This window comes from Primulina tabacum, chromosome 1, assembly GCF_025594145.1.
Source record: "Primulina tabacum isolate GXHZ01 chromosome 1, ASM2559414v2, whole genome shotgun sequence".
In the NCBI taxonomy this organism is placed as follows: domain Eukaryota; kingdom Viridiplantae; phylum Streptophyta; class Magnoliopsida; order Lamiales; family Gesneriaceae; genus Primulina; species Primulina tabacum.
The window spans coordinates 58043072-58068714 of NC_134550.1; the positions used below are offsets into that span (position 1 = coordinate 58043072).

At 39.4% G+C, this 25643-nt stretch overlaps 2 protein-coding genes, 2 long non-coding RNA genes and 1 pseudogene across 4 annotated transcripts; 4 read left to right on the forward strand and 1 right to left on the reverse strand.

The window, feature by feature from the left end:
* The first annotated feature begins 2261 nt into the window (after window positions 1–2261).
* Window positions 2262–6793, forward strand: LOC142554429 (protein CHUP1, chloroplastic-like). Its single transcript, XM_075665103.1, has 9 exons — window positions 2262–2696; window positions 2833–2918; window positions 3031–3795; window positions 3882–5198; window positions 5281–5412; window positions 5525–5706; window positions 5919–6030; window positions 6161–6304; window positions 6486–6793. Exons 1-9 carry the CDS (start codon window positions 2600–2602, stop codon window positions 6582–6584), a joined length of 2934 nt encoding a protein of 977 aa, XP_075521218.1. The 5' UTR covers window positions 2262–2599; the 3' UTR covers window positions 6585–6793.
* Window positions 6794–8966: 2173 nt separating this feature from the next.
* On the reverse strand, window positions 8967–10277 carry LOC142520357 (zinc finger protein WIP6-like; annotated as a pseudogene).
* Window positions 10278–11661: 1384 nt separating this feature from the next.
* Window positions 11662–12987, forward strand: LOC142520364 (uncharacterized). The gene is made up of 4 exons (XR_012813917.1): window positions 11662–11724; window positions 11811–11834; window positions 12073–12150; window positions 12697–12987. It is a non-coding gene; the product is annotated as an uncharacterized LOC142520364 (long non-coding RNA).
* Window positions 12988–13377: 390 nt separating this feature from the next.
* Window positions 13378–18110, forward strand: LOC142514631 (uncharacterized). Its single transcript, XM_075619770.1, has 5 exons — window positions 13378–14566; window positions 14722–15256; window positions 15857–16228; window positions 16502–16996; window positions 17087–18110. The coding sequence occupies exons 1-5, from the start codon at window positions 13378–13380 to the stop codon at window positions 18108–18110; spliced, it is 3615 nt and encodes a 1204-aa protein (XP_075475885.1).
* Window positions 18111–18299: 189 nt separating this feature from the next.
* Window positions 18300–20004, forward strand: LOC142520369 (uncharacterized). Its single transcript, XR_012813918.1, has 4 exons — window positions 18300–18741; window positions 18828–18851; window positions 19090–19167; window positions 19714–20004. It is a non-coding gene; the product is annotated as an uncharacterized LOC142520369 (long non-coding RNA).
* Window positions 20005–25643: the final 5639 nt, after the last annotated feature.

Sequence of the window (25643 nt, forward strand, 5' to 3'; positions counted from 1 at the left end):
TGAATGGTAACAATGGAATAACGGATACCAAATGGAGTCCAAACGAATAGCATCATCAACAGTAACAGTGACCACCCGTGCCAGGAATGCAGCATCAAATCGCCGCTCGTCCATGCACGTAGCATCGGGAATGCGAATAGCTAAGTCGCTCGTCCCTAGCTGTCATCTGGGAATGTGGCTAATCCTAACCCACTCGTCCCTCTGATGACTCAATAAATCTCAACAGAATCAACATAAATAGCCGTCAAAGGAGTCAAGGCTCAATATGTTATGTCAATATAATTTATGCATGAATGCAATAGAATAAACATTCAAGACACATAATAGCAAACAACATTCACCGAATATTCTTACACGCCAATATAAGCGTCATAATAATATAGGTTTGAACGTACATCAACTATAGCTTACAATACCACGGTAAATTCTTAAGGACTATCGAATGAAACTCGTCCAACGATAAAACCTACAATATAAATTCGCTATACACTTCAATATAATGCATTCTAACAGACTAAAACAAATTAAATCGGCTCGGTTAAAAATCGAATTTCGGACAGCTTATTAAACCCATACAAATTCTGAAATTCCAAGCTTAATACCTCAAGAAACGAAGCTTAAACACACAATGGTGATCTCGCGAAAATGGCTCGTCGGAAAAGTCGCCGGAAAATACGGTTCACGCCGGAAACCTAGTTGAAAATTAGGGGAAAAGCTCAATTCTTCACTTATATAAACTAATACACCAAGAACAACCAAAATTCGAAGCCAAAAGCTTACCTAAAACCAAATCGAAGCTCATGCACAGTGCTGGAAAACAGGGCCGATCGAACTCGATAACTTCCAATTCATGGCAGGAAAATAGCTAATATACCTGAGAAAGAAGATTGCTAACCTACTACGCCAACATTCCGGCCGCTGGCGGCGTTATGCGAAGACGGCAGAAAACCGAAGAAGGCGACGAGCAAGGCTGGGGAAAAGTTCTGGATTTTTGAGCGATCTGTTCTTGTATCAAATGGGTTTGGGTTTTTATTAAATAAAAGGGAAATGGGCTGGGCTTACTTATTGTTATTGGGCCTCACATAAACGTTTCAAATTTTGAGCAAGTTGGCCCTTTTATTAATGGTAAAAACTTGTGTGATACCGTCTCACGGATCGTATTTTGTGATACAGATTTCTTATTTGGGTCATTTATGAAAAAATATTACTTTTTATGCTAAGAGTATTAATTTTTATTGTAAATATCAGTAGAGTCACAGATAAAGATTCATGAGTCCGTCTCACAAGAGACCCACTCTTTGTTAATTTAAGGGTTAAAAGTATTAGTAAAAAATCATATGCAAGTCACACAAAAATAAAACCCAAAAACCAGAAATAAAATCTCTAATTTCAATCCAATCTCGTGCCTTATTTCTGGGAGGGAGCGAAGTTCTTTTCGCTTCATCACACTTGAAACTCACGCTCGCAAATTGCCTACACACTTTGAAACTCACACATGTTTTCGTGTTGGACTCGGTTGTTGCCGACATGAGCAAATGAAAAGTGCTTGATTTTTTTTTAAGGAAACTCTGTGGTAAGTTATTATACAAGATGAAAATTATGCTTGGTAGGTCCTAAGTGTTTGGCAGTGCTTTTATCTTTTGGGTCACAAATGAAGCAAAAGGAAAAGGCGCAGCCTTTCATTTTGGGCATGATAAATCCAAAAATTAATGAAGTTGTGCCATTCATGTAGTTTAATTAGCAACCTTGTGGCCAACATTATCTGTCCGAACCAATCCATTTATGCAAAGACAGGAATTACATGTCAAATTTACCTTTTACAAAACTAGTTATTCTATACATTTCTTGCCATTCAAAAGTACATGAAATATATTTTTTGTATCTATTGTGTCCGCCTAGTTATTCAACCCAACTTAACCGTGCCAAAATTATATTAGCGTAGGCCGTTTTTTCTATATCTCGAAGTTTGGTATATAACACTTTTTTTATTAAAAAAAATCACTATATGATTTCATTTAAAAATGTTCAAAAATAACTGAAGAAAATGAAGAAAACGAAGAAAGAGATCTTTGGATTCTTTTTCAGAAACTATATTGCAAGAATATACGGTGGCGCTGAATTCTTTTTCAGAATTACAGTTTACACTCGTAATTTTCGGCAAATATGATTCCTTTTTCTTTGATTCATTAATCTACAAATTAAATATATTGATTATTTTCTTTTGAAAAAAGAATGGCCACTGAAAATGGGTGGCTCCTGCATGTCTTGTACGACACTTGTGTTGGATTTTTGTTTATCAGGAAACTAAAAAACGCACAGGACTGTGATTTCTGTGGAGCGTCTTTAACCTTAGAACAAAGATAATGCTATTATTATAACTGTTATTTTTCTATTTTGATACTTTGAAGCTTAAACATAAAATAATCAAAGAAAGTTTTAAGAAATCTGCAGAAGAGTCTTGTTTCTTGATGTCTTTTATATGCCTGCTGTAGCTGTGTGAGCTATGGAGTAAACTTGAAGTCGGAGAACATCAGTTTAAGGGCTGTTTTTCTTTGTAAATGAGTGGAAAGTTTACGTATCTTTCATCCGTAATTCCTACATGATTGTCAGGGTTGGCTTCCTTGTTGCTGCTACAGCTGCAGCTTATGCGGTTAATCAGAAGAGGGCTAAGGCCGCTTCACAGGCTAAGCCAATTGGTACTCAGTTTTTTTTTGTTTTTTTTTTTTGTTTTTTCTGTTTTAGAATGATTTGGTTTGAAAAATGTTCCGATGAATATTCTGTTGATGGCTTGATTTTATTGTTCAATTTATTAACTTATGAATTTTGCTTCAGAAAATGGTGACGAATCCTATGAGAAATCTTTGATTTCAAGGGAAGATGAAGATCATCTCACCTTCTCTAAGGATGACCTCAATGGGGTACTTTTCAATTTTTAATCCATACGTTGTAACCAAGTCCCGTTCAAGTACAGAGAAGCTTTACAAGTCGATTCTTTAATCGATTCACACTATGTTTTCTTGAATATTGCAGGTTGAGGTGGAAGAGGAGAAGGAAGAAGTTAAACTAATAAATAGCATAATAAATCCCAGAACGAGCATCACCTCGGGCTTTGCAGATGAGCTTTTGCCGGAATTTGATAGTCTTGTATCAGGAGAAATTGATATACCTTTGCCTACTGATAAATATGATACATCAGTCAATTCTATGGCAGAAAAAGAAAGGATGCATGAAAGTGAAATGGCAAATCATGCAAGTGAACTCGAAAGCTTAAGGAGATTAGTTACAGAATTGGAAGAGAGAGAGGTGAAGCTCGAAGGAGAGTTACTTGAATACTATGGCTTGAAGGAGCAAGAATCGAGTATCGTTGAGTTACAGAAGCAGCTCAAGATTATGACTGTTGAAATTGATATGTTGAATGTTACTATAAATACTTTGCAGGCAGAGAGGAAAAAGCTTCAAGAAGAGGTGTCTCAAGGAGCAACTGTTAGGAAAGAACTAGAAATGACTAAAAAGAAGTTGTATGATTTGCAGAGGCAAATTCAGCTTGAAGCTAATCAGACAAAAGCGCATCTTTTGTTGCTGAAGCAACAGGTTACCGGGCTTCAAGCAAAAGAGGAGGAAACTTTCAAGAAAAACACAGATGTTGAGAAAAAGTTGAAGTTCTTGAAGGAAATGGAGGTGGAGATTATGGAGCTTAAGAGGAAGAACAAAGAGCTTCAAATTGAGAAGAGAGAGTTGACGGTGAAATTGGATGCTGCAGAAGGCAGAGTTAAGACACTTTCCAGCATGACAGAGGTAGAAATTTCAATTGAATCGACACAAATCTTGTTCAAAATTCACCATGTTAATCATGACATGGCCTGTTTTTTGTGTTGCTGCAGAGTGAAATGGTTGCTAATGTGAGGGAAGAAGTGAATAACTTGAGGCATACAAATGAGGACCTCCTTAAACAAGTTGAAGGGCTCCAGATGAATAGATTCAGTGAAGTCGAAGAGCTTGTTTATCTTCGTTGGGTGAATGCCTGCCTAAGATTCGAGCTTCGCAACTACCAAACGCCTTCTGGAAAAATTTCGGCCCGTGATCTTAGTAAAAGTCTGAGTCCAAGATCTCAGGAGAGGGCTAAACAGCTAATGTTGGAATATGCCGAGTCAGAACGTGGAGAAGGAGACACGGATATGGAAAGCAACTTCGATAACATGTCAGTCGATAGTGAAGATTTTGACAATGCTTCTGTTGATAGTTTAACTAGCAGATTGAGTAGTTTTAGTAAAAAACCAACCTTGATCCAAAAATTGAAGAGATGGGGTCGAAGTAAAGATGATTCTAGCACGGTTTCTTCTCCGGCACGATCGTTTGGTGGAGGGTCTCCCAGCACGAGTAGCATTAGTACTCGGCCAAGAGGTCCTTTAGAATCCCTAATGCTTAGAAATGCAGGTGACAGTATAGCAATTACGACATTTGGGATGGCAGAACAAGACGAGATTAACTCCCCTGAAACTCCCCGAGAACCTCCTGATTCGCTCAATTCCGTTGCATCCTCGTTTCATTTGATGTCGAAATCTGTCGAAGGAGTTCTAGACGAGAAGTATCCAGCGTATAAAGACCGCCACAAACTGGCTTTAGAGAGGGAGAAACAGCTTAAGGAAAAGGCTCAACAAGCAAGAACAGCAAGATTTGGTGGAGGAGATGTGAAAAAATCGGTTTCCCTCCCACCGAAGCTCTCACTTATCAAGGAGAAACCGGTTGTATCTGGAGATTCGTGTGATCAGTCTAATGATAACAAAGAGGATTCTCCTGCTGTGAGCAGAATGAAACTTGCACATATTGAAAAGAGAGCACCAAGGGTTCCACGACCTCCTCCTAAAGCATCTGGTGAGGCTTCTACTGGTGGAAATAAACCAGTCTCTAGTGGACCACCAGGCGCTCCACCACCACCACCTCCACCAGGAGCACCTCCGCCCCCGCCACCGCCTGGTGGGCCTCCACGCCCACCACCTCCTCCAGGAAGTCTCTCAAGAGCAGGTGGAGGTGGCGACAAAGTTCACCGAGCTCCTGAACTAGTTGAATTCTACCAATCATTGATGAAACGTGAAGCAAAGAAGGATACTTCTTCATTGATTTCTACCACATCAAACACCTCAGAAGCAAGGAGTAACATGATTGGAGAGATAGAGAACAGATCTTCATTCCTATTGGCCGTAAGCTGAACTTCCATCTTCTATCACCGCTGGTACAAATTCTAGTTTCTTGATATTAAGAATGAAAGATTTCTTGAATCAGGTGAAAGCTGATGTGGAGACTCAAGGTGATTTTGTCGAGTCACTGGCAGCAGAAGTTCGTGCTGCTTCTTTTACCAATGTAGACGATTTGGTGGCTTTTGTGAACTGGCTAGATGAGGAACTCTCCTTCCTAGTACTCCCCTTCATCTCTACCATTAAGCTGATTTAACCACAACTTTTACTACTTCTAGAAAATATATTGCACAATTCTCTTACAGTTTTTCTAATTCAAATCTTCATTCTAGGTTGATGAACGAGCAGTTCTCAAGCATTTTGATTGGCCGGAAGGGAAAGCTGATGCTTTAAGAGAGGCAGCGTTTGAGTATCAAGACCTGATGAAATTGGAGAAGCAAGTGACATCATTCACCGATGATCCTTCTCTTTCTTGTGAAGCTGCTTTAAAGAAGATGTACAAGTTGCTCGAGAAGTAAGTGCTCCCATGTTGACTTGTATAGTAGCTAAATCAATTAAAAGGAAGGCCAAACCCATGAATCCGGTCAATAGGAGAGACTGGCAGTCTAATTCTTTGAAGAAAACTTACATTTTTAGAAAAGGCCTTCAGGTCTCTACTTTTGTCTTTCAGTTTGTTATATTACAGTTTGGCTCATATATATGTCGTACCCTGTCTCATGTGTACAGGGTGGAGCAAAGTGTGTATGCCCTTTTGCGCACACGTGACATGGCCATGTCACGATACAAGGAATTTGGAATTCCTGTTGATTGGTTGCTTGATACGGGTGTAGTAGGAAAGGTATGCTTTTTATTTCATGTGTATTTATGTCATTAGGCCAACTTTTTAGTGGTTATTGGGGAAAAACTCACATTTTGACTGTATGAATGAACGGTTATTGATCACATGTAAACGGATTAAATATTTACAGATCAAGCTTTCATCAGTACAACTGGCTAGGAAATACATGAAACGTGTTGCGACTGAGCTTGATGCTATTGGTGAACCTGAGAAGGAGCCTAACAGAGAGTTCTTGATTCTGCAAGGGGTTCGGTTCGCTTTCCGTGTGCATCAGGTAACATTCTAGAGAGCTATGTATCATCCGAAGCTTAAGCTCGAACATGAAAGTATCAATAGTATTCAGCGCGGTTTTTGTTTCACAAAGAGAAATTATGTTAAACAATGACCATTACAAAATGCTTATTTGAAAGGTGTTCGCTACATTAGCTTAACTACATAATTAAATTTTGTTTCAGTTTGCTGGTGGCTTTGATGCTGAAAGCATGAAGGCTTTTGAAGAATTAAGAAGCCGAGCTCATGCACAAACAGGAGGGGACAATAAAATGGAAGCTTGAGGAATGAGGACTCATCTTTTTTTGCCTTGTTAAATTTCAAATACACATGAACCCTGTAAAATCGACCCTTCAGCTAGAAAGATGCATAGGATACAAAGATCAGTCAAATCTTAGTAATCGAAAACTTCAGTGGTATAGTTTCTGGCATTTTGCACTAATAACACAAGTTATTGCTCAGGAAAAAGAAGTCAATTTTAGAAGTGAAAGTTGGCCTATAAGTCTTCATTAGTCTAACATGGTAATAATAGTATTATGAAGTATTTATTTTATAATGTTGGGTTTGTTTGGTCATACATGTAAAAGTGCTTACTCGGCTGGTTAAGTCCTGGCGAAATATCAGATACAGACAAGGACCAGGCTTTCTTGTAAAGGGGTGTGGCTACTTGGCATCCACACGGCATGGCTGCGTCTTTTTTAATATCCTTTATTTTTATTCCAAGCTTTACAAGAATTACTTGATATATATTTGAAATTAATCTAAGATGTTCTATTTTCTATAAAAAAAAAATAACGAAGAAGTTCTCTTCTAAAAGCATGGTCCGGTTATAGTAGCTCTGCCGCGAATCGATGCCCAAGATATCTGGCAGTTTCACTTCAATTTGATATATACAATTTTAAGGTTCGAGTCGGACCATTTTTTTTAAAGATGATGTTGCAAGAATTATGGCAGAAGTTAATGTAGCAGGAAACCAGGATTTTTATCAGAAGCCAGATCATCACGTGCACCATACACTGTCTAAAAATTTAATCTCCTCAGAAGTAATAAAATCCATGGTTTTGACCAACTATATTAACTAATATTACTGAATTGTTAGACTAGTGTCCAACGTCCATTTCCTCCCTCTCCCGTGCATCATGCCCCATTGAAATTTCAAGCCTCAAAAGATAAATATTTGTCATATATCCTGTTGCTTAAAAAGATTCATGAGAGACGAGGGCTGGTAGGAGGTGCATGTCGCATCTCTCTTTTGATTTCTTTTCGTAACTGTATAATCTTCAAAATGTAATTGGTAAATTTAAACAGTAAATACATACTCATGTTCTTTAAATTTTGGAGTTCCGAATGCTTTAATTTGGCTATTTGAATATTCCAAATGTGTAAGAAAATACTGGATTTTCGAGCAATCACCATAAATTCCGTAAGTGTTCATCTTTTTATTGAGATTGCGTTAGGATGATTTATTCATGTCATCTAATTTTTTAGAAAACACGGTTTCTCACTAATCATGGAATTAGAAAAAAAAACTTATTTTGACCGATAAATTACATATTTTGGAGTTCCAGATATTTGATTTGGCTATCTGAATACTTCAAATGTGTAAGAAAATATTTGAGTTTCAATTAACATCAAATGTAGGATCGAATTAGGTATTATTTGTACCAATTTAGGTACCACGTCTTTAATTTATATCATTGTCAGTTACTAAAAGTATATCATTGTCAGATATTAAATCTTAAAAAATTATGATGAGTTACTGAGTTTTAATTCAAAGATGTGCAGATGGATTTTTCACAAATTTGTGTAAAAGTCTTTTAATGTGGTATAAGGGTGAAATAAAGTAAGCACAGTGAGTGTGAGAGAATTTATGTAAGATATGTTCTGAAAAGATAAAGACAAAACCCTAAAAGCAGTGGTCCATTGTTACTAACGGTGACACAAAAGTGCTAGTAGTTTTAGTCCAACTGCAGATTCAAATGAAATGTTCAATGTACTTGTTGGTATTGAGTGGAATTCACATATAAACTGGTTTAGATTATAAACAAAACAGTTTCTGAGATTATCTGTGATTTCTGCCATTGTTTCTCTCACATGCAGTGGGCCTGAATCACTTGACCAATGTATGTGTGTGTGTCTCAATCTGCACACAAACAGATACATTCAAACCAGACAACGATGCATTATATCTCCAAACAGACCAGACACATCTATGACTTGATAAAATGGAAATGGATGCAATTTTAATGTTGGAGATTTCAGTTTTGTAAATTAACATCCATATATAAATTTAAGTACGGCTCCTGCTCTCGTCTTTTATACACATTAATTAAGTTTCTATCCTCCTTTAAGACCTTAATTTCAAAAGTATTCACTCAACAAAAGTGAGGTGAGAGGATTTATCCATAGGTGCAATTACCTTTTCCATGAGCATTTTTTAGTTACCACAGCTCTCATGTCTTGTGAAAACTTCTGTGCTAATTTTATTTATTTTTTAAATGCCTTTTAACATCATTAAAGAAATCAAAATCGGATTTCGAAGTATATATAAAATATGAAGAAAAATATATGATAAAAGCAGTAAATAAATTGAAAAATATTCGCATTTACTTTGATCACTACGTACTGAAAAACCTTCAAGATTTTTTTACCTAATATCACACAGTTGAAAACATATGCATTTGCTGCTCCTTGATCAAATCCCTATTCGTCCCTCACCTATACTCATTGTTTTCAAACAACTTGTTCAAATTTATCCACCTCAATCTCAGTATTATAATAGGAGTACAAATTATCACTGTGCGGAGCATGGCCTCGCCCAAATGAACGTACATGATCCTTGAGCGATCTTTTATGTTTAAAGTCGGAACCACAGATACAAAACCAAATCTTTCCGCAGTTCTTTTCATGTGTGCGCCAATCCCCTCGGACAGCAAATGGCTTACCACATTTCCCACAATCGAAGGGCTTTGCGCCATGTTTCCGCTTGTAATGTGTTTGCAGCGTTCGAAAATCCTTTAGTGGTTTCGATCTTGGGTGTTCTATGTTGTTCTTACAGCCTTCTGAGCAGCAGTAGCATGGGAGTCTCAGAATTGAGGAAGCTGGTCTTGTTCCCTTTAAAGATTCATGCCCTTTTCTGTATTCTGAGCCATGCCCCCACATATGCATCTAGATAAGAACGAGATTAAACAAGGACATTGATTAGGGCAAAAAAAAGAGTTATAATCTATCGAGTTCTGTCACAGTGTCTGGCTACTCCTGATATCTTTGGAGCATTCGGGAGAAGAGAAATTAATGGAGTATAATTTTTTTACCGGCCATAAGGTTGTAGTGTGTTATCTTACATACTCCAGAATTTCTTGGCCCAATCACAAATGACTTGATGACTATATAAATATACTAATGTAAAGAATTATTTAGATCTTCCATGAACTCATTGATCGGGAAGATCTGTTCGTATGCGTGTATATATACAGATATATAGGCAACAAATTCTGATTTTGAGAATAAATTCAGAAATTTAACCGAGTTCAAAAAATTAATTTGAATCTTGACTTAGAATTCCCGACAAATCAATTTCAGAGAAGAAAATGTAAAATGTTTAGAACCTGCATGTTGTTGTCAACATCTGTTGAAAGTCTTGTTGCAGACAGAACAAGAAAACTGTGTAGGGCCAACAAGAATTTGAGCTGGAGTTGGAATCCAGTACTGTTTTTCATTAGGGTTTTCTGCGGCAATGGCTACTGAGGTTGATGAAGCCGCCGTATTTGGTGGGCCAATATGAGGAGCGACAGTTACACCTGCTTTTTCACCGAAGCAGCAGGGGTCGAACCCTGGTCCCGGTGGTCCGAGAGAAAGTAAAGTTGAGTAGCCAAGAGCATCTTCTTCTTCGTGTTCCAAAGTACAGGAACCCCCACAAGAATGAAATTGCATGGTGATATATATTGGTTTAATTTATAGACAAATAATATTGAATGGACTTCATTGAAGATGAAAATATCAGATTTTGGGATGCGAGAATTTTTGTGTTTCTTTTTTTATTGTGTGTGCTTGCTTGCACGTGGAATGTTGGATTTTGGAGTGTGTGCTTATGAAGGAGACAAGATAGATATAGGGAAACAAGGGTTGGAAGAAAATGCATTGAATAGTGTATCCATATTTTTTGCTGCACATCACATTGATTACACTGTACATTAATCACTTTTCTCATATTATTTTCATTTTTATTTCTGTTTAATTTAATTCATCGATGTCTTCCCTTTCACATTTTCTATGTTTAATTTAATTAGTAGTATGCCGTAGTACATGCACGTGAGATAAAGATAAATTCCATCCAATGGGAGATTTTAAAAAAATTAAAAACTTGGTATATTATTTTTCTGAATATCCAAAATTTACAACTAAAATTCTTTATGTCGAACCTCTCACCAATTTTTTTAAGATCTTTCCTTGGGATTTTGGTCAAGCCACAAAATAGCTTACTATCGATCGGTTAAGATAGTACATTTGAATTGATTTTGGATAAATAATTGAGTTCACTATTACTAATCTCGAACAGTTTGACCTTATTTTTTACAACATATCGTTTGTTTGATCCCATGATTGCATTGCTCAAAATAATAGTGATTTGACGACAATTTTGAAACGCTGAGATCAACTGATGTGACTCACTTCACTTTCTAACAGACTAGAGAGGTCAGTCATGTGATTGATTGATACAGAACTCTTCTTGATAACAGCCTCTTTCATTTGGATTATATATATATACACATATATGTCCTGACTGGTCAATATTGTTGGGATCGAATGTTATTTTAAAAAATCGAAACAACTGCCTAAAATAATGTGAGAGCCCATGTCGTACACCCCAAGCCCAGCCCAAAGTTTAAGCAAGGATAAACAATAAATAAATAAATAAGTAATTTAAAAAAAAAAGAAGAAATAATCATCATCATCATCACCGATTTCTCTCTCCTCACCCGTAACCTGATTTCTCTCTCCTCACCCGTAACCTTCTGTCGAAACATTTTCACCATTTTCGTCGCCTCTTTGATCGCCGATTGTGGCCGCACCGGTCGCCAAAAAATTCAAGTAAATATACGATTGGAAAGCTCTCGACGTAAGCTTTCCATTGATACCACTCTTGCTAGGTGAAATCGTGATTTCCGAAAATCCGGCGAAAAACGCCGCCTCTTTCACCGCTAAATTCGCCGTCTTCCGCTGCTCAAAACTAAAAAATTGATTGAGGGGTTTTGTTCCTTATGTCGTAAGCTTACTTTTGATACCACTTTTGCAAATTTTCGAGAACTCTCTGTTTTTAGCGTAATTCCGGTCATCTTCTCCGGCGAGTTTGCCGTATGTTGCCGGTTAGCTTTGGTTGAGGCTCGGTTTCAGCCACTATTGTTCGGATTACAAGCTACCTCGGTGCGAATTGTTGCTCACGTGAATTTAATTCAATTTCGACTCAAATAATGTATCATTATTGATTAATTATTGGGTTATTGTTGTAGGTTCCGGAATTGTGCAAGTTGGAGGTATAGTGTGGTGAACCTAGAATTTATCGCAGTCGCTTAAATATTAGTTTAGCGTCATTTAAAGCTAAAAAGAATATTTTGCGACGATAAAATAGAAATAATTGATTTTAGGTATTTTAGTCGAATATTGACAATTTAGAAATTTAAAAGGCCTAAATTATTGAAATTGGATTTTTAGTGAATTTAAATAGTTCTGGAATTTTTATATGATGATAAGACCATTTAAATTAATATTCAGGTGATTTGTCTGAGTTGGCATTTACCAGACTTTCTTGAGGATTTAAGATATTTTGTGGTAAATTAAAGTCCAGTTGAGGTACGCATGAACTGTTTTATTATGACGTCTATATGATGTGAAATGACGTTAAGTACTTTGTAATGAGTTGTGGCGTGACTTATGTGTTTCTGTGAATACGTGATTGCATTCTCGCATTTATTTGAGTTGATACTATTGTGGCATAGCATTTCGAGCCTTGACTCCTTTGATTGCTATTGATATTGATCTATCGAGTTGTTGCGTCATCGATGGAGTGGGTGGGTAGGATTAGCACTCCTGGTGACTTGCATGAGGGCTGAGCGGGTCGCTCCCGTACCCTCGATGCTGCGTGCATGGATGAGCGGCGGCATGATATTACGTTGCTGCAGGTCCTGGCACGGGTGGCCACTGTTACTGTTGGTGATGCGTTTCATTTGGACTCCGCTTTGGTATCCATTATTTTGTTGTTACCGACACGCATTGCATTGCATTTTACTTGATTTTATTTCATGTCAGTTATATTTGTCGTAATATTACTGGTTCGTCGTACTGGGGCCCGACCCCTCGTTTCTTTTTATGCTGTGGTTGTTTTTGATGTCATAGCAGGTTATCCAGGAGGATTTGACGCGTCTGGTGGAGCGTCAGGTAGCGGTGCCCAGTAGTTGGATTGTGATTGAGAGTTCCCAGATATATACTATATTATGGAGTCATACATTTACCGGGGAGATGCCCCGTGTAGCTGTACTGTTATTTTTACGATGTTTTGTATTGATAGTTGTGTGATCGAGCCTTGCCGGCTCTATATGTGTTTAGTCCTGGCCAGTGCGGCTATAGGGTTGTGAATTGATGTTATGACTTTATTTCGAGTATATAAATGTTGTTTGTGTGGTTTGGAAATTTTTGGGATGTCCTATTTACGTGAAGGTCATGTCGAAATTTCTATTGGCCCAAAAGAAAAATTTTTAATCGCTTTCGCTGTTTACATTAATAAATCCTGGTTGTTTTGTCATTAAAGATTAATCAGGAGCACGGGCCCCCACAGTTGGTATCAGAGCGTAACTGGGATATGCTCGAATTAGAGTCTAGGGCACTTGAGTCTAGACACAAATAACATGATTGTGCATGTGTTTGACTATTTGCTCTTATTTGAATTATTTGATGTGATTTGCTTGAATTTACATGCGTTAGAACGACTAGCTGATTAGGCATGGTATGTAGTTTCGAAATTGCCTATAACTTTCTTTTACCTGTTATCTGCCTGTGGATTTAATCCTCGTGTCTTGCAGAATGGCACCTGGAGGAAGAGGTAGAAAAGGAAAAGAAATAGCGAAAGAATCTGAGGCGCAAAATGTTCGAGGACTTGCAGATATCATTAGAGGTAGACGTGGTCGACCTCGAGGACAAGTCGCTCAAAATGTTGAAGAAGAAGTGAACCAAGAACCTCCTCGACCTGAAAGACCTGGAGCTAGACATGTAGCGATTGAGCAAGAAGTGGAACAGCTGACACAGAAAGTTGGAGGAATGCAGTTAATAATTTCTCAGTTTCAAGAATTACGTCCTCCAAAATTCTTTGGCAACGAGAGCGGAGAAAAAGCAGCAGGCTGGCTGAAAAGTATAAATCATCTATTTAATTTGTTGGAGTATTCCCAAGATATTAAATTGAAGCTTGCCATCTACCAACTTAAAGACCGAGCACAACTCTGGTGGGAAGCCACAGAGGAAGCAATGAAGGACTCTGGTGAAATTATTACTTGGGATGCTTTTCGTGCTCACTTTACCCAAGAATATGCATCACCATCATATTATGCTGCTAAAGAAGAAGAGTTCAATCAGTTGGTGCAGGGAAACAAACCAGTGGTGGAATATGCTTCACATTTTTCTGCTCTTTTGCCCTATGTTCCACATGTTGCCAGGAATGATCAGGCTAAACTATCACGTTTTCTGCACGGGTTGCAGCGGACTGTTCATACTTTGGTAATGACTGGATCGCCTAATACGTATATTCAAGCAGTAGAAAAGGCGAAGAAAATTGAAGCAAGTTTGCTCAGAGGAGACCCACAACCAGGTCCATCATCTGTTTCTCAGGGATCTGGAAGTAGTATGTCAATGCCAGTGGATTTACCTCCATATCAGCCTGTACAGTCATACCAACAACCCAAACAGCAGAGGTACAAAGTAAAAGGAAAGCAATTCAAGAAGAAGTCTCAATCCAGCTCTTCCAGTTCAGGCAACGCACGAGGGGGAGGTTCTGTTGGGTCGTCTAGCACTGTGCATTGTGATCGATGTGGTGGTCGACATTTTAGTTCCCAATGTGTAGGAGTTCAGGGGATTTGTCATAATTGTGGTCAGGTTGGACATTACGCCAGGGTATGTCCTAATGCAGGGAGACAGCAGTTCCAGCCACAGCAGCTTGGTCAAGTTCCCCGTGGACAAGTCTTTAGACCATATGCTCCTACTCCATCATTTCAGCAGTCCGGTTACCCCCTCCCAGAGGTCCTATTCAGCAGCCATTTCCAGGGCCACAACAAGCCCAAGTCCATGCTTTGACTCAGGACCAGGCTCAGGATGCACCAGGAGGAGTGATTGCAGGTATTTGTTATGTTTTTGATTATCCTGCACGCATATTGATAGACACAGGAGCATCTCATTTATTTTTATCTGCTGCATTTGTTGATGAGCATGAGGTTGCTACTATTCCTTTGTTGGATACTGTGTCAGTTGCTACTCCTTCCGGTGTATATTTGATGTCCCGTGAGATAGTTTTGAACTGTGTGATTAGATTTGAGGGTAATATTATGATAACAAATCTAATCAAATTAGCCATGACTGACTTTGACTGTATTCTGGGTATGGATGTGTTGACAAATTATCGAGCCACTGTGGATTGTTTCCATGGAGTTGTCAGATTTAGACCATATTATGGCAGAAAATGGAATTTTTATGGTTATGATTCACAGTCTCGAATTCCATTAGTATCTGCAATGGAAATGTTCAGGTTGTTGTCAATCGGCAATGAAGGATTTTTGATCTATGCTCTTGATGCAACACGGGAAGAACGATTGAAAGTTTCAGACATTCCCGTTGTCAAGGATTTTCCAGATGTATTTCCTGATGAGATTCCAGGCTTTCCGCCTCAAAGGGAAATAGATCTTAGCATTGAATTAATGTCAGGGACAAATCCTATTTCTAGAGCACCATATCGTTTAGCTCCAACAGAGTTGAAAGAACTCAAGGAACAGCTACAGGATTTACTGGAGAAAGGCTATATCAGACCCAGTACGTCGCCCTGGGGAGCTCCAGTATTGTTTGTAAAGAAGAAAGACGGAACGATGAGAATGTGCGTCGATTATCGGCAGTTAAACCGGGCTACTGTGAAGAATAAGTATCCTTTACCGCGTATTGACGACTTGTTTGATCAGTTGCAGGGTAGTTCTGTGTATTCCAAGATTGATCTTCGTTCCGGATACCATCAGCTTAGAGTCCGAGAGGAAGATGTTCCTAAGACAGCATTACGGACACGTTATGGACACTATGAATTCCTAGTCGTGCCGTTTGGTTTGACTAATGCTCCAGCGGTTTTTATGGATTTAATGAATCGTGTGTTCCGGGAATTCATAGATAAATTTGTTATCGTCTTTATTGATGACATCTTGATTTATTCCAGATCAAAGAAACAACACGAAGAACATTTGAAATTAGTTCTCCAAACACTCAGAGAAGCGCAATTGTATGCCAAATTTTCTAAGTGTGAGTTTTGGTAGGACAGAGTTTTATTTTTAGGCCATGTTATATCTGCACAAGGAGTATCCGTTGATCCTAGTAAAGTTGAAGCTGTTATCAATTGGCCTAAACCAACCAATGTGTCTGAGATTCGAAGCTTTTTGGGATTAGCTGGGTACTACAGGCGTTTCATTGAGGGATTTTCTAGAATAGCTAGGCCTATGACCCAGTTGACACAGAAAGATCGACGTTTTGTATGGACTGCAGAATGTGAGTCTAGTTTTCGGACTTTGAAAGAAAAATTGACCACATCTCCAGTGCTAGCTTTGCCTTCAGGCTCAGGTGGATTTGTTGTCTGTACAGATGCTTCCCTAAATGGACTGGGTTGTGTTTTGATGCAAAATGGACGAGTGATTGCGTATGCATCTCGTCAGTTGAAGCCACATGAGACTCGATATCCAGTTCATGATTTGGAGTTAGCTGCCATTGTGTTTGCATTGAAGATATGGCGTCATTATCTGTACGGAGAACAGTTTGTGATTTATTCTGATCACAAGAGTCTGAAGTATCTTTTCACACAGTCCGACTTGAATATGAGACAGCGTCGATGGTTGGAATTACTTAAGGACTTTGATTGTGAGATTCAGTACCAACCAGGGCGAATGAATCAAGTTGCAGATGCTTTGAGCAGAAAGGTTCAGCCTAAAATGTTGGCATCTTTGACTATTTCAAAGGTTCATGAGCATTTGGGAACTTCAGGATGGACTTATCAGTCTAAGGGCGACTACTTTATAGTTTCATCTATACAAGTTGAACCACAGATTGTTTCTAAAATCAAAGCAGCACAGAGAACTGATCCACATGTTCATAGATTGAAAGAATTGACTCAGACAGGTCAATCAGACAAGTTCAGTGTTGCTTCTGATGGATGTCTACGCTATAATGGTAGACTTGTGGTTCCAAATTTGATAGACCTAAAAGAAGCTATACTTCGAGAAGCTCATTGTAGTCGACACAGTGTTCATCCTGGAATCAGAAAGATGTATCATATCTTGAAATCCCATTACTGGTGGGAAGGTATGAAGAAAGAGATTTTTGACTTTGTGGCTAGATGTTTGACGTGCCAACAGGTTAAAGCTGAGAGAATGAGACCTGGTGGTATGTTACATAGTCTTGAAGTGCCACAGTGGAATTGGGAGCACATTGCTATGGATTTTGTGACACACCTACCTCGTTCTAATCGTGGTTGTGATGCGATTTGGGTGATTGTTGATAGATTGTCTAAATCAGCCCATTTTATTCCTTATGATCGTACTTGTACTTATAAGAAAATGGCAAAAATGTACATCGATCATGTGCTGAGATTGCATGGTGTGCCTGTAACCATAGTATCAGATCGTGATCCCAGGTTTTCTTCGAAGTTTTGGGGTAGTTTGCAATCAGCATTGGGTTCAAAGTTGGCGATGAGTACTGCATATCACCCACAGACAGATGGTCAGTCTGAGAGGACCATTCAGACACTCGAGGACATGTTGCGAGCAGTCGTGATGGATTTCAGGGGTGGTTGGCAGGAATCATTGTCACTTGTTGAGTTCTCTTACAATAACAGCTTCCAAGCAACCATCGGAATGGCACCAATTGAAGCCTTGTACGGTAGAAAATGTAGATCTCCGATATGCTGGGAAGATGTAGGAGAAAGACAGATGTCAATGCCAGAATTTATACAAGAAATGAAAGAGAAGGTTGAAATGATTAGAAAAAGAATGAAAGCAGCACAGGATCGTCAAGCCAGCTATGCTAATAAAAGGCGTAGGCCTTTAGAATTTCAGGTTGGCGATCAGGTTTTCTTGAAAGTATCACCGTTTCGTGGTACTATGAGATTTGGGCGCAAAGGGAAGCTAGCTCCGCGTTATATTGGTCCATATGCGATTGTTGAGAGGATTGGCACTTTGGCTTATCGTTTGGACTTACCACAGAGTTTGTCTGCGATACATGATGTGTTTCATGTATCTATGTTACGAAAGTACGAGCCAGATCCTTCTCATGTCTTGAGGACTGAAGAGGTGGAGTTGGATAGTTCCCTTAGCTATGTTGAGCATCCAGTGCAAATTCTTGATCGTAAAGAAAAGCAACTTAGGAATAAGACGATTCCACTGGTTATGGTGCAGTGGAGTAGACATGGGAGAGAAGAAGCTACATGGGAATTAGAGGCTAAGATGCGTCAGGATTGGCCTCATTTGTTTGAAAATGTAATAAATTATTCCATGTATTCTGATTTCCCTATGCACTATCAGTGGTAAATTTCTGTAAACCACTTTTGTATAAATTGTGTATACTCGATTTCGAGGACGAAATCTTTTATTAGTAGGGGAGAATGTGAGAGCCCAGCCCGTACACCCCAAGCCCAGCCCAAAGTTTAAGCAAGGATAAATAATAAATAAATAAACAAGTAATTTAAAAAAAAAAAAGAAGAAATAATCATCATCATCATCACCGATTTCTCTCTCCTCACCCGTAACCTTCTGTCGAAACATTTTCACCATTTTCGCCGCCTCTTTGATCGCCGATTGTGGCCGCACCGGTCGCCAAAAAATTCAAGTAAATATACGATTGGAAAGCTCTCGACGTAAGCTTTCCATTGATACCACTCTTGCTAGGTGAAATCGTGATTTCCGAAAACCCGGCGAAAAACGCCGCCTCTTTCACCGCTAAATTCGCCGTCTTCCGCCGCTCAAAACTAAAAAATTGATTGAGGGGTTTTGTTCCTTATGTCGTAAGCTTACTTTTGATACCACTTTTGCAAATTTTCGAGAACTCTCTGTTTTTAGCGTAATTCCGGTCATCTTCTCCGGCGAGTTTGCCGTCTGTTGCCGGTTAGCTTTGGTTGAGGCTCGGTTTCAGCCACTATTGTTCGGATTACAAGCTACCTCGGTGCGAATTGTTGCTCACGTGAATTTAATTCAATTTCGACTCAAATAATGTATCATTATTGATTAATTATTGGGTTATTTTTGTAGGTTCCGGAATTGTGCAAGTTGGAGGTATAGTGTGGTGAACCTAGAATTTATCGCAGTCGGTTAAATATTAGTTTAGCGTCATTTAAAGCTAAAAAGAATATTTTGCGACGATAAAATAGAAATAATTGATTTTAGGTATTTTAGTCGAATATTGACAATTTAGAAATTTAAAAGGCCTAAATTATTGAAATTGGATTTTTAGTGAATTTAAATAGTTCTGGAATTTTTATATGATGATAAGACCATTTAAATTAATATTCAGGTGATTTGTCTGAGTTGGCATTTACCAGACTTTCTTGAGGATTTAAGATATTTTGTGGTAAATTAAAGTCCAGTTGAGGTACGCATGAACTGTTTTATTATGACGTCTATATGATGTGAAATGACGTTAAGTACTTTGTAATGAGTTGTGGCGTGACTTATGTGTTTCTGTGAATACGTGATTGCATTCTCGCATTTATTTGAGTTGATACTATTGTGGCATAGCATTTCGAGCCTTGACTCCTTTGATTGCTATTGATATTGATCTATCGAGTTGTTGCGTCATCGATGGAGTGGGTGGGTAGGATTAGCACTCCTGGTGACTTGCATGAGGGCTGAGCGGGTCGCTCCCGTACCCTCGATGCTGCGTGCATGGATGAGCGGCGGCATGATATTACGTTGCTGCAGGTCCTGGCACGGGTGGCCACTGTTACTGTTGGTGATGCGTTTCATTTGGACTCCGCTTTGGTATCCATTATTTTGTTGTTACCGACACGCATTGCATTGCATTTTACTTGATTTTATTTCATGTCAGTTATATTTGTCGTAATATTACTGGTTCGTCGTACTGGGGCCCGACCCCTCGTTTCTTTTTATGCTGTGGTTGTTTTTGATGTCATAGCAGGTTATCCAGGAGGATTTGACGCGTCTGGTGGAGCGTCAGGTAGCGGTGCCCAGTAGTTGGATTGTGATTGAGAGTTCCCAGATATATACTATATTATGGAGTCATACATTTACCGGGGAGATGCCCCGTGTAGCTGTACTGTTATTTTTACGATGTTTTGTATTGATAGTTGTGTGATCGAGCCTTGCCGGCTCTATATGTGTTTAGTCCTGGCCAGTGCGGCTATAGGGTTGTGAATTGATGTTATGACTTTATTTCGAGTATATAAATGTTGTTTGTGTGGTTTGGAAATTTTTGGGATGTCCTATTTACGTGAAGGTCATGTCGAAATTTCTATTGGCCCAAAAGAAAAATTTTTAATCGCTTTCGCTGTTTACATTAATAAATCCTGGTTGTTTTGTCATTAAAGATTAATCAGGAGCACGGGCCCCCACAGTTGGTATCAGAGCGTAACTGGGATATGCTCGAATTAGAGTCTAGGGCACTTGAGTCTAGACACAAATAACATGATTGTGCATGTGTTTGACTATTTGCTCTTATTTGAATTATTTGATGTGATTTGCTTGAATTTACATGCGTTAGAACGACTAGCTGATTAGGCATGGTATGTAGTTTCGAAATTGCCTATAACTTTCTTTTACCTGTTATCTGCCTGTGGATTTAATCCTCGTGTCTTGCAGAATGGCACCTGGAGGAAGAGGTAGAAAAGGAAAAGAAATAGCGAAAGAATCTGAGGCGCAAAATGTTCGAGGACTTGCAGATATCATTAGAGGTAGACGTGGTCGACCTCGAGGACAAGTCGCTCAAAATGTTGAAGAAGAAGTGAACCAAGAACCTCCTCGACCTGAAAGACCTGGAGCTAGACATGTAGCGATTGAGCAAGAAGTGGAACAGCTGACACAGAAAGTTGGAGGAATGCAGTTAATAATTTCTCAGTTTCAAGAATTACGTCCTCCAAAATTCTTTGGCAACGAGAGCGGAGAAAAAGCAGCAGGCTGGCTGAAAAGTATAAATCATCTATTTAATTTGTTGGAGTATTCCCAAGATATTAAATTGAAGCTTGCCATCTACCAACTTAAAGACCGAGCACAACTCTGGTGGGAAGCCACAGAGGAAGCAATGAAGGACTCTGGTGAAATTATTACTTGGGATGCTTTTCGTGCTCACTTTACCCAAGAATATGCATCACCATCATATTATGCTGCTAAAGAAGAAGAGTTCAATCAGTTGGTGCAGGGAAACAAACCAGTGGTGGAATATGCTTCACATTTTTCTGCTCTTTTGCCCTATGTTCCACATGTTGCCAGGAATGATCAGGCTAAACTATCACGTTTTCTGCACGGGTTGCAGCGGACTGTTCATACTTTGGTAATGACTGGATCGCCTAATACGTATATTCAAGCAGTAGAAAAGGCGAAGAAAATTGAAGCAAGTTTGCTCAGAGGAGACACACAACCAGGTCCATCATCTGTTTCTCAGGGATCTGGAAGTAGTATGTCAATGCCAGTGGATTTACCTCCATATCAGCCTGTACAGTCATACCAACAACCCAAACAGCAGAGGTACAAAGTAAAAGGAAAGCAATTCAAGAAGAAGTCTCAATCCAGCTCTTCCAGTTCAGGCAGCGCACGAGGGGGAGGTTCTGTTGGGTCGTCTAGCACTGTGCATTGTGATCGATGTGGTGGTCGACATTTTAGTTCCCAATGTGTAGGAGTTCAGGGGACTTGTCATAATTGTGGTCAGGTTGGACATTACGCCAGGGTATGTCCTAATGCAGGGAGACAGCAGTTCCAGCCACAGCAGCTTGGTCAAGTTCCCCGTGGACCAGTCTTTAGACCATATGCTCCTACTCCATCATTTCAGCAGTCGGTTACCCACCTCCCAGAGGTCCTATTCAGCAGCCATTTCCAGGGCCACAACAAGCCCAAGTCCATGATTTGACTCAGGACCAGGCTCGGGATGCACCAGGAGGAGTGATTGCAGGTATTTGTTATGTTTTTGATTATCCTGCACGCATATTGATAGACACAGGAGCATCTCATTTATTTTTATCTGCTGCATTTGTTGATGAGCATGAGGTTGCTACTATTCCTTTGTTGGATACTGTGTCAGTTGCTACTCCTTCCGGTGTATATTTGATGTCCCGTGAGATAGTTTTGAACTGTGTGATTAGATTTGAGGGTAATATTATGATAAAAAATCTAATCAAATTAGCCATGACTGACTTTGACTGTATTCTGGGTATGGATGTGTTGACAAATTATCGAGCCACTGTGGATTGTTTCCATGGAGTTGTCAGATTTAGACCATATTATGGCAGCAAATGGAATTTTTATGGTTATGATTCACAGTCTCGAATTCCATTAGTATCTGCAATGGAAATGTTCAGGTTGTTGTCAATCGGCAATGAAGGATTTTTGATCTATGCTCTTGATGCAACACGGGAAGAACGATTGAAAGTTTCAGACATTCCCGTTGTCAAGGATTTTCCAGATGTATTTCCTGATGAGATTCCAGGCTTTCCGCCTCAAAGGGAAATAGATCTTAGCATTGAATTAATGTCAGGGACAAATCTTATTCCTAGAGCACCATATCGTTTAGCTCCAACAGAGTTGAAAGAACTCAAGGAACAGCTACAGGATTTACTGGAGAAAGGCTATATCAGACCCAGTACGTCGCCCTGGGGAGCTCCAGTATTGTTTGTAAAGAAGAAAGACGGAACGATGAGAATGTGCGTCGATTATCGGCAGTTAAACCGGGCTACTGTGAAGAATAAGTATCCTTTGCCGCGTATTGACGACTTGTTTGATCAGTTGCAGGGTAGTTCTGTGTATTCCAAGATTGATCTTCGTTCCGGATACCATCAGCTTAGAGTCCGAGAGGAAGATGTTCCTAAGACAGCATTACGGACACGTTATGGACACTATGAATTCCTAGTCGTGCCGTTTGGTTTGACTAATGCTCCAGCGGTTTTTATGGATTTAATGAATCGTGTGTTCCGGGAATTCATAGATAAATTTGTTATCGTCTTTATTGATGACATCTTGATTTATTCCAGATCAAAGAAACAACACGAAGAACATTTGAAATTAGTTCTCCAAACACTCAGAGAAGCGCAATTGTATGCCAAATTTTCTAAGTGTGATTTTTGGTAGGACAGAGTTTTATTTTTAGGCCATGTTATATCTGCACAAGGAGTATCTGTTGATCCTAGTAAAGTTGAAGCTGTTATCAATTGGCCTAAACCAACCAATGTGTCTGAGATTCGAAGCTTTTTGGGATTAGCTGGGTACTACAGGCGTTTCATTGAGGGATTTTCTAGAATAGCTAGGCCTATGACCCAGTTGACACAGAAAGATCGACGTTTTGTATGGACTGCAGAATGTGAGTCTAGTTTTCGGACTTTGAAAGAAAAATTGACCACATCTCCAGTGCTAGCTTTGCCTTCAGGCTCAGGTGGATTTGTTGTCTGTACAGATGCTTCCCTAAATGGACTGGGTTGTGTTTTGATGCAAAATGGACGAGTGATTGCGTATGCATCTCGTCAGTTGAAGCCACATGAGACTCGATATCCAGTTCATGATTTGGAGTTAGCTGCCATTGTGTTTGCATTGAAGATATGGCGTCATTATCTGTACGGAGAACAGTTTGTGATTTATTCTGATCACAAGAGTCTGAAGTATCTTTTCACACAGTCCGACTTGAATATGAGACAGCGTCGATGGTTGGAATTACTTAAGGACTTTGATTGTGAGATTCAGTACCAACCAGGGCGAATGAATCAAGTTGCAGATGCTTTGAGCAGAAAGGTTCAGCCTAAAATGTTGGCATCTTTGACTATTTCAAAGGTTCATGAGCATTTGGGAACTTCAGGATGGACTTATCAGTCTAAGGGCGACTACTTTATAGTTTCATCTATACAAGTTGAACCACAGATTGTTTCTAAAATCAAAGCAGCACAGAGAACTGATCCACATGTTCATAGATTGAAAGAATTGACTCAGACAGGTCAATCAGACAAGTTCAGTGTTGCTTCTGATGGATGTCTACGCTATAATGGTAGACTTGTGGTTCCAAATTTGATAGACCTAAAAGAAGCTATACTTCGAGAAGCTCATTGTAGTCGACACAGTGTTCATCCTGGAATCAGAAAGATGTATCATATCTTGAAATCCCATTACTGGTGGGAAGGTATGAAGAAAGAGATTTTTGACTTTGTGGCTAGATGTTTGACGTGCCAACAGGTTAAAGCTGAGAGAATGAGACCTGGTGGTATGTTACATAGTCTTGAAGTGCCACAGTGGAATTGGGAGCACATTGCTATGGATTTTGTGACACACCTACCTCGTTCTAATCGTGGTTGTGATGCGATTTGGGTGATTGTTGATAGATTGTCTAAATCAGCCCATTTTATTCCTTATGATCGTACTTGTACTTATAAGAAAATGGCAAAAATGTACATCGATCATGTGCTGAGATTGCATGGTGTGCCTGTAACCATAGTATCAGATCGTGATCCCAGGTTTTCTTCGAAGTTTTGGGGTAGTTTGCAATCAGCATTGGGTTCAAAGTTGGCGATGAGTACTGCATATCACCCACAGACAGATGGTCAGTCTGAGAGGACCATTCAGACACTCGAGGACATGTTGCGAGCAGTCGTGATGGATTTCAGGGGTGGTTGGCAGGAATCATTGTCACTTGTTGAGTTCTCTTACAATAACAGCTTCCAAGCAACCATCGGAATGGCACCAATTGAAGCCTTGTACGGTAGAAAATGTAGATCTCCGATATGCTGGGAAGATGTAGGAGAAAGACAGATGTCAATGCCAGAATTTATACAAGAAATGAAAGAGAAGGTTGAAATGATTAGAAAAAGAATGAAAGCAGCACAGGATCGTCAAGCCAGCTATGCTAATAAAAGGCGTAGGCCTTTAGAATTTCAGGTTGGCGATCAGGTTTTCTTGAAAGTATCACCGTTTCGTGGTACTATGAGATTTGGGCGCAAAGGGAAGCTAGCTCCGCGTTATATTGGTCCATATGCGATTGTTGAGAGGATTGGCACTTTGGCTTATCGTTTGGACTTACCACAGAGTTTGTCTGCGATACATGATGTGTTTCATGTATCTATGTTACGAAAGTACGAGCCAGATCCTTCTCATGTCTTGAGGACTGAAGAGGTGGAGTTGGATAGTTCCCTTAGCTATGTTGAGCATCCAGTGCAAATTCTTGATCGTAAAGAAAAGCAACTTAGGAATAAGACGATTCCACTGGTTATGGTGCAGTGGAGTAGACATGGGAGAGAAGAAGCTACATGGGAATTAGAGGCTAAGATGCGTCAGGATTGGCCTCATTTGTTTGAAAATGTAATAAATTATTCCATGTATTCTGATTTCCCTATGTACTATCAGTGGTAAATGTCTGTAAACCACTTTTGTATAAATTGTGTATACTAGATTTCGAGGACGAAATCTTTTATTAGTAGGGGAGAATGTGAGAGCCCAGCCCGTACACCCCAAGCCCAGCCCAAAGTTTAAGCAAGGATAAATAATAAATAAATAAATAAGTAATTTAAAAAAAAAAGAAGAAATAATCATCATCATCATCACCGATTTCTCTCTCCTCACCCGTAACCTTCTGTCGAAACATTTTCACCATTTTCGCCGCCTCTTTGATCGCCGATTGTGGCCGCACCGGTCGCCAAAAAATTCAAGTAAATATACGATTGGAAAGCTCTCGACGTAAGCTTTCCATTGATACCACTCTTGCTAGGTGAAATCGTGATTTCCGAAAATCCAGCGAAAAACGCCGCCTCTTTCACCGCTAAATTCGCCGTCTTCCGCCGCTCAAAACTAAAAAATTGATTGAGGGGTTTTGTTCCTTATGTCGTAAGCTTACTTTTGATACCACTTTTGCAAATTTAAAAGAACTCT

Excerpts from the sequence above, each read along its gene's own strand:
- LOC142554429 (XM_075665103.1), top strand. The coding sequence starts at position 2,600 with ATGATTGTCAGGGTTGGCTTCCTTGTTGCTGCTACAGCTGCAGCTTAT. Across the intron at positions 2,919-3,030 it reads CTAAGGATGACCTCAATGGG|GTTGAGGTGGAAGAGGAGAA; the intron begins GTACTTTTCAAT and ends TGAATATTGCAG. Across the intron at positions 5,413-5,524 it reads ATGAGGAACTCTCCTTCCTA|GTTGATGAACGAGCAGTTCT; the intron begins GTACTCCCCTTC and ends TCTTCATTCTAG.
- LOC142514631 (XM_075619770.1), top strand. The coding sequence starts at position 13,378 with ATGGCACCTGGAGGAAGAGGTAGAAAAGGAAAAGAAATAGCGAAAGAA. Across the intron at positions 14,567-14,721 it reads TCCATCATTTCAGCAGTCCG|ACACAGGAGCATCTCATTTA; the intron begins GTTACCCCCTCC and ends GCATATTGATAG. Across the intron at positions 16,229-16,501 it reads CAAAATGGACGAGTGATTGC|AAAGGTTCAGCCTAAAATGT; the intron begins GTATGCATCTCG and ends TGCTTTGAGCAG.